The 13966-nt window shown below is 57.1% G+C and overlaps 1 protein-coding gene across 1 annotated transcript; it reads left to right on the top strand.

Annotated features, from left to right (window-relative positions):
• Positions 1-12192: 12192 nt before the first annotated feature.
• Positions 12193-13885, top strand: BXZ73DRAFT_74875 (uncharacterized protein; the record flags this gene model as incomplete). The annotated part of the gene is made up of 10 exons (XM_048022114.1): positions 12193-12218; positions 12279-12313; positions 12372-12414; positions 12670-12731; positions 12852-12883; positions 12943-13040; positions 13238-13303; positions 13367-13418; positions 13459-13520; positions 13576-13885. The coding sequence occupies 10 exons, from the start codon at positions 12193-12195 to the stop codon at positions 13883-13885; spliced, it is 786 nt and encodes a 261-aa protein (XP_047881155.1).
• Between the last annotated feature and the right edge of the window lie 81 nt (positions 13886-13966).

The raw sequence follows: 13966 nt of genomic DNA, 5'->3' as shown, positions 1-13966 counted from the left end.
AACCAAAGCCCGAAGCCAGTGGCAGCCTGGGGCCCGGCTCTCCGACATACGTGACCTCTTCCGAGTACCACTGTGCGTTCAAGCCTACGAGCAACCGGGTTATTGTACAATATTGTCGGGTGACTTGTGGAACGCCCAAGCCGTCCGTCTTCGCGACCCAGACCCCGAGTCCTCCCCTATTCCTCTGCATCCATCAGCCTACATCGGGTACTTGCGCGACACTATCGTCGTGGACTCGTGAATTGTCGACAGCACGCTCGTACATAAGAGGAGTCGCCAGGTATGTATAGCGTCCAGACCCTGCTGACCGCAAACCTCGGCGACAATGTACACGACGTGATCGGCTCATGCTCGTTCCCGGTACCACGGAGCCACGACAAAGCGCCGTCGGAGGCATCCGCAGTTGGATAAAGGCCGCCCGACTCCCGTAAGCTAAGGGCGAGGGCATCATCGTCGGCAAAAGCAGGCGCGGCTGCGCAAGATGAAGGGTACCGAATGCGGGATACCCGCCGTCTCTGAGAAAGCTCGTACTTAGCTCTACGAAGATACTTACAATACTGGCATGAATACATCATCATCATCATCAGCAAGATGAAGGGTAGGCCAGCGGCCCGGAGAGACTCTGGGCGCTTACAGTCATCGTGGCGAAAGGCGAGTTGACTAACGGCGACTTATTCTCAGACTACTATATATGACAGGCTCCCCTCCCACTGGGCAACGGCGACAGGCTTTCTCCATCGCCACTTTCTACTTACCCAAGGCGAGCTACGAGCGGAGCGCCGGAGTCCCTGGAGGAAGGGCCGAGGAGTGGCCACCAGAGACCGAGACCGTGGGCGCTTGTGGGAGGACTGGTGTTAAGGTACGGGCGCGCAGGGCGCGCACGTGCCGGATTTCGGTGCCAGAGTTCGGCGTACCGGCCGAATTTCGGCCACGCTGCGAGCAGGGCTCGGGCGTCTTGACTTCGGCGAAGTATTTCGCCGAACTTCGGCCATCAGATCGGGCGATCTGAGACCATACGGACTCTTATGTACTCTACGCGCGTCCCACGGACGCCAGCTTACCTCTACCCGCACTACCGCTGTATTCGTTACCTCAATCGAAGGTTTGGACGAGTCTGGCACCGGTGCGATCGTATATTGTCATTTTACATCTTTTTTGACTCCCCGCTACCTCTACACGAGGTCTACTGAATACTATGAGTCACAGGTCGCCCCAACAAGACCATTTCGGCGCGTCGTCGTCGTCTGCAGCCCTCGATATGACTGCAGGCGCGACACGCAGCCGTCCCTACACCCCAATCCCGTCTCGCCCTTCGAGCTCAACACTTGCACGCGGCGAAACATCACATTCGCCACGTTCGCATGCTCCCAGCGACGACGACACAACATATCGCCCATCTGCCCGAGTGCGCGACGCCGGAGTGCCTATCACAACGCCTCCGACGCCGACCCCTCGGGCCTCAACATCAACAGGAGTACGTGGATTCGGTGAGTATCCCATTGCCGCACCTTCCCCGCGGCGAGATGCCTCCTACTCTACGTACCATGACTCGATTATGTCGAGTGCGCAGGCCGGGCCATCAGCGGACCCTCGACGGTTCGCTGAAGACTCGCCTGCCGAGCGTGCGTATGCCGCACGCCCTGCCGTCGAAAATACCCAGGCGGAATTAATGCAACACCGCAACCGCCTGGTGTCAATTTCGGCGCGATTGGACGCGTTCCACCGTGATCTTGGCGCCGAAATTCACGACGCCATGTCACGGACAAACCGTGTTCTTGGAAACGCAACCAGCGCGCTGCTGGACGTCGACGGGGTAATCAGTAGAAATAAATTTATTGAACGACTGCCCTACCGAAGCCCAGCTACGATTGCGCGCGAACTGGAACGTGAGCGAGAGCAGGTAGCACGCGAGCAAGAGAATCGTGTGCTCCGCTCCACGCTTCACGCTATGCATGAACAGGACCCACTGCGGCCAGCAACACCAATCGCTGAGCGGCCGCCGTCCCGGATTGACGAAAGGAGCCATGCTACACATGGGAGTGGCCGAACTTCGCATAGCTCTGTGATAGAAGGCTCTGCCTCTCATAAAAGTCGGCGAAGTGCGGCTGCACCCACGCATAATGCTCCCCAACCGCTGCCTGACAGTGATAGCGAAGTTCGGAGACAACAGCCACCGAATTTCGCTCTTGCTAGCCAGGACGCGCGACGATATGCGCAACCGGAAGTTCCTGTACGTGCTCCCTCACCTGAGGATCGCTACCGTGACTATCGGTCCACGTATACGCAAATTCTGGATCAGCAACACGAGGACGCGAAGCAACAGCTGCGATTCGAAGCTGAGCAATCGCGTCCAACGTACGACCGCAATGCGGCAAGCAATGCGCGGTTCGCAAAGGCATCGAGCACATTGTATGCTCCTGGCCTAAGTGCAAGCCGTGCACCGTACCCCGCAATCACAAGAACCCATGCGCCTAGTGGTTACTACTATCAGGGACAACCTGTGCAGGTAGTACCCTCTGCGCATGTGTCCGCACCCACGCCGAATTCACAATTGCCTGGCACGCAGCACCTTGATGTGCTGATGCGGCGAATTGTGGAGAACATCCGCTTCAAAGTCGGGGGACGCAGCATTCCGCTGCCTCAGGGTGCAAAGCAGCCGAAACCGGACATGCCAGACAAGTACGGTGGTGAAGATGACCACCAGAAATTTGTGCTCTGGCTGGACGGATTCCTGAATTGGCTCAGGGCGTACAACTTGTGCGGCCCTGATGCCGATGAACATCGTTCGCGGCAAATTCGGCCATGCCTTGAAGGACGAGCGATTGACTGGTGGACCCAGTCAATAGACCGCCCTGGCGTGCCGCATCTGTCGTTTGAAGAGATCATCTGCAAGATGCACACGCACTTTGTGCACTCCAGTACGGCCGCGAAAGCAACCGAGGAGTTCGCAAAGTGTATGTACTCGCATCGGAAGGGTGTACTCACATTTGCCTCGGATCTCCAACGCCGTGCAGGCGAAATGATCGAACACCCCACAGACTACGAGATGAAGCTCCGTCTGTTCCATGGGTTGCCCGAAAATATTCGCACTCACCTGGGCGTGAACCGGAGCATCAACCCTGAGTACAACTCATGGCTCGACATTGTCGAGAATGCACGACAGCTTGAAGAGTCCCTGAGGGTGGTTAGCTCGACGCCGCGTACGGGAACGTATGGTGCGGCGTCCAGCACACCATCGTCAAAGGATGACCGCAGCAGTCGTGAAGGCCACAAGCCGAACCACCAGCAGGATCGCCGTGATGGAGAACGCGGCCGAACGCAATCGCGCGACCGCAGCCACCAAAATCACGGTAACAAGTCAGCGAGCCAAGGATCACGCCGAAATTTCTCAAATAATCGACGTGATCACTCGAGCTCAAAGCGTGAGCATTCCACTGGAGCAGGAGGACGTCCATCTACTCCAGGTGTGAAAGCCGCCGAAAATGCGTGCTTTGCTTGCGGAAAGACAGGTCACTATATGCGTGATCCTGTGTGCCCCAAGTACAGCGAAACAATGAAGAGCGAGGGCCCGAAAACCACACGCTTCCACGCGCAGCGAATTGTCAGAGATGACGGCCGCAGCGAGGATGCGTGGGGTGGGTCACAATATGAGTCGGGCTCAGAATCCGATGGAGCGAAGCTCGCTCCAGAGGGGGAAGATCCAGACTCTGAAGGATCGGAAATTGTACGCTCCTACGCGATGCGCACGCTTCCGAACCTCCGCTTTGGTGCCATGCGTACTACGCCACACGCCGAATTTTCTGCGAATATTCGGCGTAAGACTAATACGCCTTCTACGGCACAGCCGGAACGATCTCCGGCAGACCAGGCGGCACTCTGTTGCCTGGTCGATATCAACGGACTTCAAGCGTACACACTGTTCGATACAGGCAGTACGACCGACGCACTCACGCCGGAATTTGTGCACACTACCCGCGCAAAACGTATTGTTCTGGACGAGCAGATTGTACTGCAACTCGGGTGCTCAGGTAGCCGATCTAAGATCAACTACGGTGCTCGAGTACCTATGAAGCTAGGACCGATTGATGCCAAAGACGTGTACTTTGACATTGTCAACCTAGATCGCTACGACTGCATCATTGGGACGCCGATTATGAATAAGTACGGCATAGAAGTGAGCTTCGCCAGCCGTACTATCAAAATCGGCGACCAGATCATTGAGGCGTTCGACTACGACCAGGACGAGAAGTACTGGGCAGGGCGTAAGACTACCTCTGCCAGACAATCGCCCCGGAAAGCGAACAAGCCTAATAGCAATTGACTATCGCCGTCAGCAACCACTACGATGCGCCCTAAAGCGACAGTCGAAGAGGTTGCAGATGACGAAGTTAATAACAAGCGAACAAACACGCTTGCGCAAGATAGTGCGTATATACTCGAGGACTTGAATGAAGAATCAGACGAGCCCCCGAGTATACATACCACTGCCGACGTGACAACAGATGAGCGTGAGGAGGAGGATGAACCCGCCGAAATTCCTCCTGCGCCACCTAGAGTTGCATACATCTATCGTGAAGACCATGAGACGCGTGATTTAGGCCGTCTTGAGCCCAAATTGAGGTCAAAACGCGCCGAAATTACGCCGGAAATTCGGTTTCGGGACCGTGTCGTGTTGCACTCGGATACGGGTGTGATGCGGGACCGTTTCGGACAGCCGGATCCTTACGGTGCCAATGAGGAGCTGGAGGCGTCAGTGGTTGAGTATCTGAGAAACATGGATTCTCGACTCACCGACGCCGACGTTCCCCACCTCCGTGAGAAGTGGCAGAAGGAAACCGAGGACCTCACAGGCCCTATCCCTGCCGAACTTCCACCTTGGCGAGAAGTTAACCACCGAATTCCGCTCATTGATGAGCAGAAACGGTATAACTATCACCACCCTCGCTGTCCGGACGCGCTGAAGCAACAGCTGCGCGACAAGATGGACACCTACCTGAACGCGGGATGGTGGGAGATGAAGCCTGCTGCTCAAGCGGCTCCACTTCTCTGCATCCCGAAGAAAACCGGCAAGCTTCGTACTGTCGTTGATGCACGCCAGCGCAACGACAATACAATCAAGGACGTTACGCCGTTCCCGGACCAAGATGCGATCCGGAACGACGTTGCGTCTGCAGCTTACCGAACTAAGATTGACATGTCGGACGCGTACGAGCAAATCCGCATCGATGTCAATGACATATGGAAGACGGCGTTCTCCACCATCTATGGTACCGCCGTCTCGCACGTCATGCAGCAGGGAGACTGTAATGCGCCTAGCACATTTCAGCGCCTGATGACATGGATATTTCGCGAATATATCGGAGTTTTCGTCCATGTATACCTGGACGACATCTTCGTATTTTCGCGATCCGTCGCTGAACATGAGGCGCATTTGCGGCTCGTGTTTACCAAACTGCGCGAACAGCATCTGTTTCTCAGCAAGTCCAAGCTTGACGTTTATTCGCTTTTAATGGACTGTCTGGGACACAAGATCGACAATCGCGGACTGCACGCTGACACAGACAAGTTGTCGCGCGTCCGTGATTGGCGGCCAATGCGTTCGCTGAATGAGGTGCAGAGATTTCTCGGCCTTGTTCAGTATCTAGCGCACTTCCTACCCGATGTTTCGGCGTATACTTCGCCACTGGAATCCATCTGCAAGAATGGCAGACCATTCCAGTGGCGACCGATACACCAGGCCTGCCTCGACCGCATCAAAGCTCTAGTGGCGAAGACGCCGATTCTCAAGCCCATTGACCCGAACAGTGATGAGCCAATCTGGGTCATCACTGACGCGTCAACGTATGGTATCGGCGCAATGTTTGGACAGGGACCTGACTGGCGAACTTGTCGCCCAGCCGGATTCATGTCCAAGAAGTTTACGTCTGCACAGCGATCTTATTACACCTACGAGCATGAAGCGCTTGGAGTAATTGAAGCGCTCCTCAAATGGGAAGATCGCCTTGCCGGACGCAAGTTCAATATCGTCACCGATCATCAAGCTCTGACGAAGATGAAGACCGCGTCGAGAGAAACTCGGCATGGTCGTCTGCTTCGCTGGACCGAATACATTGATCGGTTCGATGCTACGGTCATCCATGTAGCGGGCGAAGACAATCGGGTCGCCGATTGCCTGTCCCGCTACTATGAGAATGACACACTAGAGGACGAACACTCACCTGAGGTCTTCGTGAACGCTGATGCGCGTCTCGATCCCGAAGGTGAGGATATGCCGGATACTCGCATCGCCGAAATCCTGGAGCAGCACGAGCGTGTGCTGCGCCAGCACGCGATGCAACTTCGCCCGCCGCGCCCGCGACGTATCGACCCTGACAATGCTGCTGAGTGGCCGGTTAAACGGACACGCAAGCCGAAAGACAAGGTCGAAGAGCGTCAAGACGAGGCGGAAGCTATGCGCGAACACGCCGAACCGGTGACATCATCGGTCCCACGTAGTTCGCCTATGCCCAATGAAAGCGCTCAGGGCACCTCGGGCAGTGTTTCGGTGCGCGATGCGCTCCAGAACGGCCCCCCACTGGAAGCGAATCTGTTCGCAGACAAAGAAGTGGTGAGAGCGATTAAGAACGGGTACAAGGATGACACTACATTCAGTAAGGTCGTCTTGGACCCGTCCGCATTCGCCAACTTCTCCATGGGTGATGACGGCCTGCTGCGGGTGTCGACACGCACCGGATTTGAGTGCGTGTGCATACCTCGCACGCTCGTACGCAAGCGATCGCTGCAGGAAATTGTCATGTCCATGGCTCATGAGACACTTGGGCACCTAGGACCACAGCGCACCGCCGAATATCTGCGACGGTGGGTCTGGTGGCCAAAGATGTCCAAGCACGTCTACGCATTTTGCGCGACTTGTGGAACGTGTCAGATGTCAAAAACGAGCCCGCTCAAGCCGAGCGGACTCCTGCACACGCTCCCAGTTCCGGCCTATCCAGGTCAATCCATTGGCATGGATTTCGTTGGACCGTTCCCAGAGTCCGGGGGCTACAACTACTTGTGGGTGATAATAGACCGTCTCACAAGTAGAGTAACCCTCGTACCTTGCAATGTGACCGATTCGGCGTACAACCTTGCGTCTCTTTTCATAAAGGAGTACGTTCGGCTGTATGGCATCCCCGAATCGATAGTTTCGGACCGAGATACGAAGTTTACCTCGCGATTTTGGAGCGAGGTACACCGTATGCTCGGTACCAGGCTATTAATGTCTACGTCATTCCACCCGCAGACAGACGGTGCAACTGAGCGTGCAAATCGGAGCGTTGCTCAAATTCTGCGCTCAATTGTGCTGCCTGATCAGTCGGACTGGGCGGATCAACTCCCCCTAGTGGAATTCGCTATCAACTCAAGCATCAGCGCGTCAACAGGATTTGCGCCGTTCGAACTGACGTACGGCTACGTTCCGACGATGAGCCGATTTCCGGCGATTGAAAAGGCTCTCCCGGGTGCACGCGACTTCGTCGAGCGTGCCCGAGTGAACCTTGAGCAAGCGCACGATGCTATCATTGAAGCCCGAGTGGTCTCCACGCACCAAGCGAACAAGCACCGGTCGCGTGAGGACGTATCACTCGAGCATGGTGACAAGGTCTACTTGTCCACCAAAAACCTTTCGCTACCGAAAGGGCGTGCACGCAAACTGGCGCCGAAATTTGTCGGCCCATTTGTGATATTATCTGCACACCCTGAAACCTCTACGTACAGGCTAGATCTGCCCGCCGAACTTAAGCAACGGCGGGTACATCCAGTCTTTCATGCGAGTCTGCTACGGAAATACGAACCTAGCGACGTACACTTATTCCCTGCACGCGAAACACAGCGGTTCTACGATTTCGGCGTACCAGATGACCAGGAATGGCTGGTAGACGAAATTGTTGGACACCGCTGGGATGGGAATAAGCTAGAACTCATGGTACGGTGGACCGTGGGCGAACACACATGGGAAGAGCTAGCAGAATGCGAAAACTTGCGTGCCCTTGACGATTACCTTGCTCTACTCGGCGTAGCGGACACTTCGGGCCTGCCACGCCGTGAGGTAAGCGCCATGGGCATCAGCCATGCGCTACAACCCGAGATAACGGGAACGAGAAGCCGAAAATCCGAAGATCGGCGCAGATCGCAAGATTAACAGCCCGATAAGCTCAAGTAGGGCTTCTCTGGTGCTCGCGCCTGCGCCTCACCCGCATCTTTCGCACTTCCACGCTCCCACCATGTCCTACCCACCGAACCAATACCAACAACTTCCCATCGCGACGGATGCGCAGGGGCCCACGCCGAACGGCTGGACCCATGCGCCGCCGCCGCCAGCCTCAACTCAATATTATATCGCGACGCCACATGCGGCTCCAAACGCCGAAATTGCGCCGCCTGACGTCGCCATGAACGGCACGATCGACCCTGCGTTACTCACAACGTCGGTCGGAGGAGGAGGGGACTACCAACGCGACGCTGCGCACAACGCTGTAAGTGCGCCGCCGCCCCCTTCTGCGCCGTATCCGGGACAATACGCCGGATTCTACCATGCTGGCCGATACCCTGCTGCTGCTCAAGTTCCGCAGTTCGCTCCACCAGCATACGGACACTACGTGGACCCGCTCACTACGGTCACGCAGTCGTTCCTCACCACTCAGCAGTCCCTCATGGGGCAAGTCGGCGAACTCAATGCCAAGCTAGCCACTGCCGAACACTCTCGCAATGACGCTTTGCGCGCTCGCGACGATGCAGTCGGCGCCCGCAAAGAGCTTGACAAGGAGGTCATCCGACTGAAAACGCAGCTCGCCGCTTCTGAAGAACGTGCGAACACGCTGCAGGTTATCAACAACCAGATCACCGCCCGGATCCGCGAGCTGGAGAACCAAGACTCGGACGCGCAGAGCCAACGATCTTCTAATGATCGGCGCGATCGAGATGAAGACAGCCGCCGGTTCGGACGTCACCACGATCGAGAGTACCGGCCGTACTACTCGAACGCGCGCCGAAGCGACCGCTCCAATTCGCGCGCATCCACCTACCACGGTTCGGCTCGGACTGAGCGGGGCAATAAACGTCCCGCTGAGTACGAGTCGGGTCCTTCGCGCAAGGCACCTTCTGCAAATGCGCCTAATCGCACCCCTGGGCCGAACTTCGCACCGGCCATTGCAACTTCTGCAAAGGCCTCTGCGAAGTCTGCCGAAAAGAGCACGGCCAAGGTCACCGTAGCGAAATTCGCTGTGATGGCCCCGCCGCCCTCTGTGCCTCAACCTACGGGTCCTTCTGTGACTGTTCAGGCGCAGCCTGAGAGGCTCATTACGGACCCAGACTACAATTTCGGTGACCTTACTAGGTCGTCACTTCGCTCAACTCGTGGTCAAGCGGACCCCTCTCTCGCCGGCCACCCCGAGACTCCATGGTCGCGGTGGTACGCCGATGTGTCTCTAGCGGACACACGTAGCGAGAGCGAACGCAACTACGCCTCCTACTACCTCGACGCCAAAACGTCCGGCAACATGGGACCTGACGCCGAGAAGAAGGAGACGAACGACCTCAAGAAGCGTCTGGCCAGCACGCACGGAAAGCCCTCTAGTGGGGACTTCGAGCGTCTGGACCTAGGCCCTTGGAGCGGACTCCGCATCGTGACTGCCGTTCAGGCGCAGAACCTGCGTATGGCCGCACTCGCGAAGAGCCCGCCGAACCACTACGCAAAACGCGCGTACTGCTGGGTCTATCAGCAGCACGTTGAAGGCCGAACTCGGCGCAGCGAAGGCGAGCGGTACCTTGTACGCTCGTATTCGCTGGACCGAACTGACGCTCTCATGCCGTTCGACGACGCACTGGCGGCCGTCATCAGCTTGTCCAGCAAGGGCAAGACGGCCACTCGCGAAGTCAACTCCGTTGGATACCGTCCTCCTGCGACGGGCACCATCCCTCTTCCTCCGAACGCTCTGGAAGCCATGCGCGGACCGGATCCGCTGCCTGCCGCTCCTTCTATGGATACGCCGCTCCCCACTCTCATTTCGGACCCCACTCGGCCGCGTATTCCCTCTTCTTTCGTCATTCCGGTCACGACGGACGACTGGCGCGATCACCTCAACTGCCTCCTGCCGACCATCATCCCAGGCGACGAGTCGCACATCGCCGCACACATTCGGGACTCCCATCCGATGCTCTGGCCGTCGGCCGTCCGTGACACGAACGGAGCTCTCCCTGAAGAGTCCGCCGACGCCGAAGATCGCTGCGAACCTCATCCAGATGACTGCGCCGCGCTTGCTGTGCTCGCCATCGCATCGCCGCGCCGGCCTCCCTTTGGTGTCGCCGAAGAGTACGGTGAATCCGCATTCTTCCGTGGCGCGATCGAACTCTTCTCCGTCGAGGGCCTCTACTCCCTCATTGTGAACCTCGGCCAGTTCGTCCAGGCAAAGCCCGACATCCTTCCGGCCGATATGGCCTTCCCCTTCGACTGCCGCGCACTCGAACTTCACCACATCGCCGCCTGGCTCGCACTCCTTGGCCTCAGTCCAGGCGATCAGCGCGTTCGCCAACTCCAGCACCTCGCCGCTGCGATGCGCTCTCACCTTCGCGCGCCGGACTCCGTCATCCCCACCCTGGCCGAATTCACCACCCCTGCATTCCTCGGCACTATCCCCCGCAGCAGCGCGCCGAATTTCGGCGCACGCATCCCCCAGTACACCTCTGCGCCGGACGTGGAGATGAAGGCTGAAGACGCTACCCCCCCGATCGCGTCGAGTTCGTCGACTGGCGCTGTCGTGTCTACCTCTGCGGCCCCTGTGTCCCCCTCCGCTATCTCCATCTCGTCGGGGCCCAGCGTTGAGCGCAAGTAGGACCGTCACTGCGGTCCAGAGGAGGAGGATGTTAAGGTACGGGCGCGCAGGGCGCGCACGTGCCGGATTTCGGTGCCAGAGTTCGGCGTACCGGCCGAATTTCGGCCACGCTGCGAGCAGGGCTCGGGCGTCTTGACTTCGGCGAAGTATTTCGCCGAACTTCGGCCATCAGATCGGGCGATCTGAGACCATACGGACTCTTATGTACTCTACGCGCGTCCCACGGACGCCAGCTTACCTCTACCCGCACTACCGCTGTATTCGTTACCTCAATCGAAGGTTTGGACGAGTCTGGCACCGGTGCGATCGTATATTGTCATTTTACAACTGGCGGTCGACACACGTGGTAGCGACGACTTGCCGTTCTCGGATCACTCTCGGCACCTGCCATGCCACCAACACCCTCGCTATCAACTTCACTCCCTGCATCCGTCCATCGGCCCTTCCAGCGCGACGGCTTCGCTCGCGGTCATCGACTTTGTTCACTTCACAGTGGCTGGCCGACGTCTTTCTCCGCTCTGACTATCGTTTTATTTCATCTCCAGGTTGGCACTCCTCCACCGGAGTTCCTGCGGCGACGTCGAGATGAAACTGCTCCGAACCTAAGGCGGTTGAGGCGGTTCAAGGCCATGGCACGGCGCTTATGCCCCGGGACCGACTTACTCAGCTTGGACCACGACCCTCTCCACTCTCGTGAGCTGGAATCACCCGCGTCCTCCTTCTCCTCCCACTACGCAACGGCGACCAGCCGTCACTCCCGCCTCCGACAAAATACATCCGGGATGACAGCCAGGGGCCTGGAAACATTCACCTGCTCTTCCCAACGGAGGATAGTCACGTCAGTAGTCCCGCCCGTCTGTCACCGGGTGCAGATTCTCGTCACAACATTACGGATCATCCTCTCCCGCACCGCAACACTCGGATTCTCCTGCGCACCAGCCTTGTGCGTTCAGCCGTGCGGTGGTTCAAGTTGCGGTGTGTATGTGCGCATTGATGTTCACTTTGGATGGCTGTGGTGCGTGTTTCTGCTCTGCTCTACACCTTCGCACCGCTCAACCGGATTTCGAATTCGGTGACGTGGGAGGAAGCGGACATCGGCATACTTAATATTTTCCACAGCGGCACCCTTCTCCGCGGCGCCGCCTTCATGAGGGGATCTCCGAGGGCTAACTCGCCCGCCCCCACCCGAACCATTTCGGGTACGTAACGTCATGTATAAGAACGCTCTGGTTCTTCGTCGCTGCCATACTCGGCACTCGACGCCTGTACTCTGCTTTGCAGCCCTAGCTTGATCTCAAACACCTCTTCGACGCTGGTCGCAGCTATGGAAAGTCAAATCGCTCTGACCGCGTACGTCCTAGCTGTTGCAAGATGGTACCACGGGCTCGCATGCTAACATACGCGACATAGTCTCTCAAGCAAATGGGCGGTGGTCGCAGCCATCGGTAAGTGGTACACGTGGAGTACGAAGTTGGATTGTCTGATCCATTCTTTCGTTCCCAGCCGTCACCTACGACTACTTCCTCACACTCAACACAGAGATTCAGTACGTCTGGAGCAGGAAGATGACGAGTGCAGGCGCGATCTATATCGTCCTACGTTACTCCTCATTGGTCACCATCATCCTCGCCTTCCTCGATTGCTTCCATTGGCCGGGAAAATCATCACCAGTGAGAGCATTCCGCACAAATACTAGACGCCTCTGACGCTCTTGACATGGCAGATGTATGCACCTGGCCGCACCTGTTCGCGTCTCGGCTCTTTTGCAGTGCACACACTAATCTGCGCTACCGCCTCGCAGTTGCAACGCAATCGCACTGTGTTTTTCTTTATTGGTCACCGTCATGCTCATATCCGGCGCGGGTGGGTTCTTGAGTTGAGAGCCGAGATTCGACAATGAATAATCGCGGTATGCTGCAGTGTTCTCGTCGCTGCGAGCGCACGCCCTGTGCCAATGCAAACCCCTCTCTATCTGCATTTTAGTGCTGGGGTCTGGGAACGCCGTCCCCTCGCTTGTGAGCACTCTCCTTTTTTCCACTTGAATGTGTCGAATTCGACCCTGGGCTTCGTCTAGTACGCAGCGATCAAGACTCGGTCCACCTACGACCCAGGACCCAACAACATGCTCACCTTGTGTAACGCGGATTTCTCGCAATTTGAGTCCTTCCGCAAGTGAGTAGGCTAGGTGTATCGTGAACCACGCTCGGGCTAATCGCCTACTTTCACAGGGGTCCGTCATCGCTTTTCTTCCTCCGTAGACATCTTTTGACTTGATACCGCCGAATAGCGATCATCGTCGGGCGTTCTTGCGGGGTTGTCTGCGACCTTATCGTTCTGATCTTGACATGGATGCATACAGGTCCGCGTAGAGGAATTGCACAGCAGAGGCTGAGAATTACTACGGCATTCTTTCAAAACGGTGTTGCATACTTCGCGTAAGCCATAGGTCCCTCCCTTTCGCGTTTTTTCTGTTTGCACACACATCATACTTCCAACAGTGCACTCCTCATTGGAAACATCATTAATCTTGCATTCATCAACAATGTGGAGGTAACGCTGCGCCTTATGCGCCTCATGCCTTCACTGCCAGAGTTCGAAGCTGATGTTACCTTTCAACCAGCTGTTGTTCAATCTCATCGGGGCGCTCACTGCGTGCGTTTTCCCGTTTTCCCGCTACGTCATCCCTGCTGATGAACTCCCGGTGCAGCATGACGGTGGTCTTGACCTGCCGCTTCATCCTCGACTTGTTCGAAGCGAGCGCGAGGGGACGCTTCGGCACTGTCCCGACATTACACCTCTCAGCCATGGTGCCCTCGCGCTCCCTTGCGTTCCCACACGTTGGCGGCCTCGGCGCCAATGGAAACCCCCAGGGAATTTTCGGCGCGGATGTCAGTTGGGGCAGTACAGAAGAGAGCGAGAGCGACTGGAGTAAGAAAGACGATCACGGCTTCGAGCTCCAGCCTGTGAACCCGGAACGACAAATATCGGATGCGCACCCTTCCAGATCGGATTCGTGAGCATGTAGAGTGTGCCTGTGATCTAGGTCTCGAAGCTATGCATGTGTCCCGTCGTGGTGATGTTTGTCGTTGTTTGTCACC

Source organism: Epithele typhae (assembly GCF_022376455.1).
Source record: "Epithele typhae strain CBS 203.58 chromosome Unknown BXZ73scaffold_6, whole genome shotgun sequence".
NCBI classification, from domain to species: Eukaryota; Fungi; Basidiomycota; class Agaricomycetes; order Polyporales; family Epitheliaceae; genus Epithele; species Epithele typhae.
The sequence above is the reverse complement of the archived record's forward strand: the minus strand, read 5'-3'. Positions and strand labels throughout refer to the sequence as shown.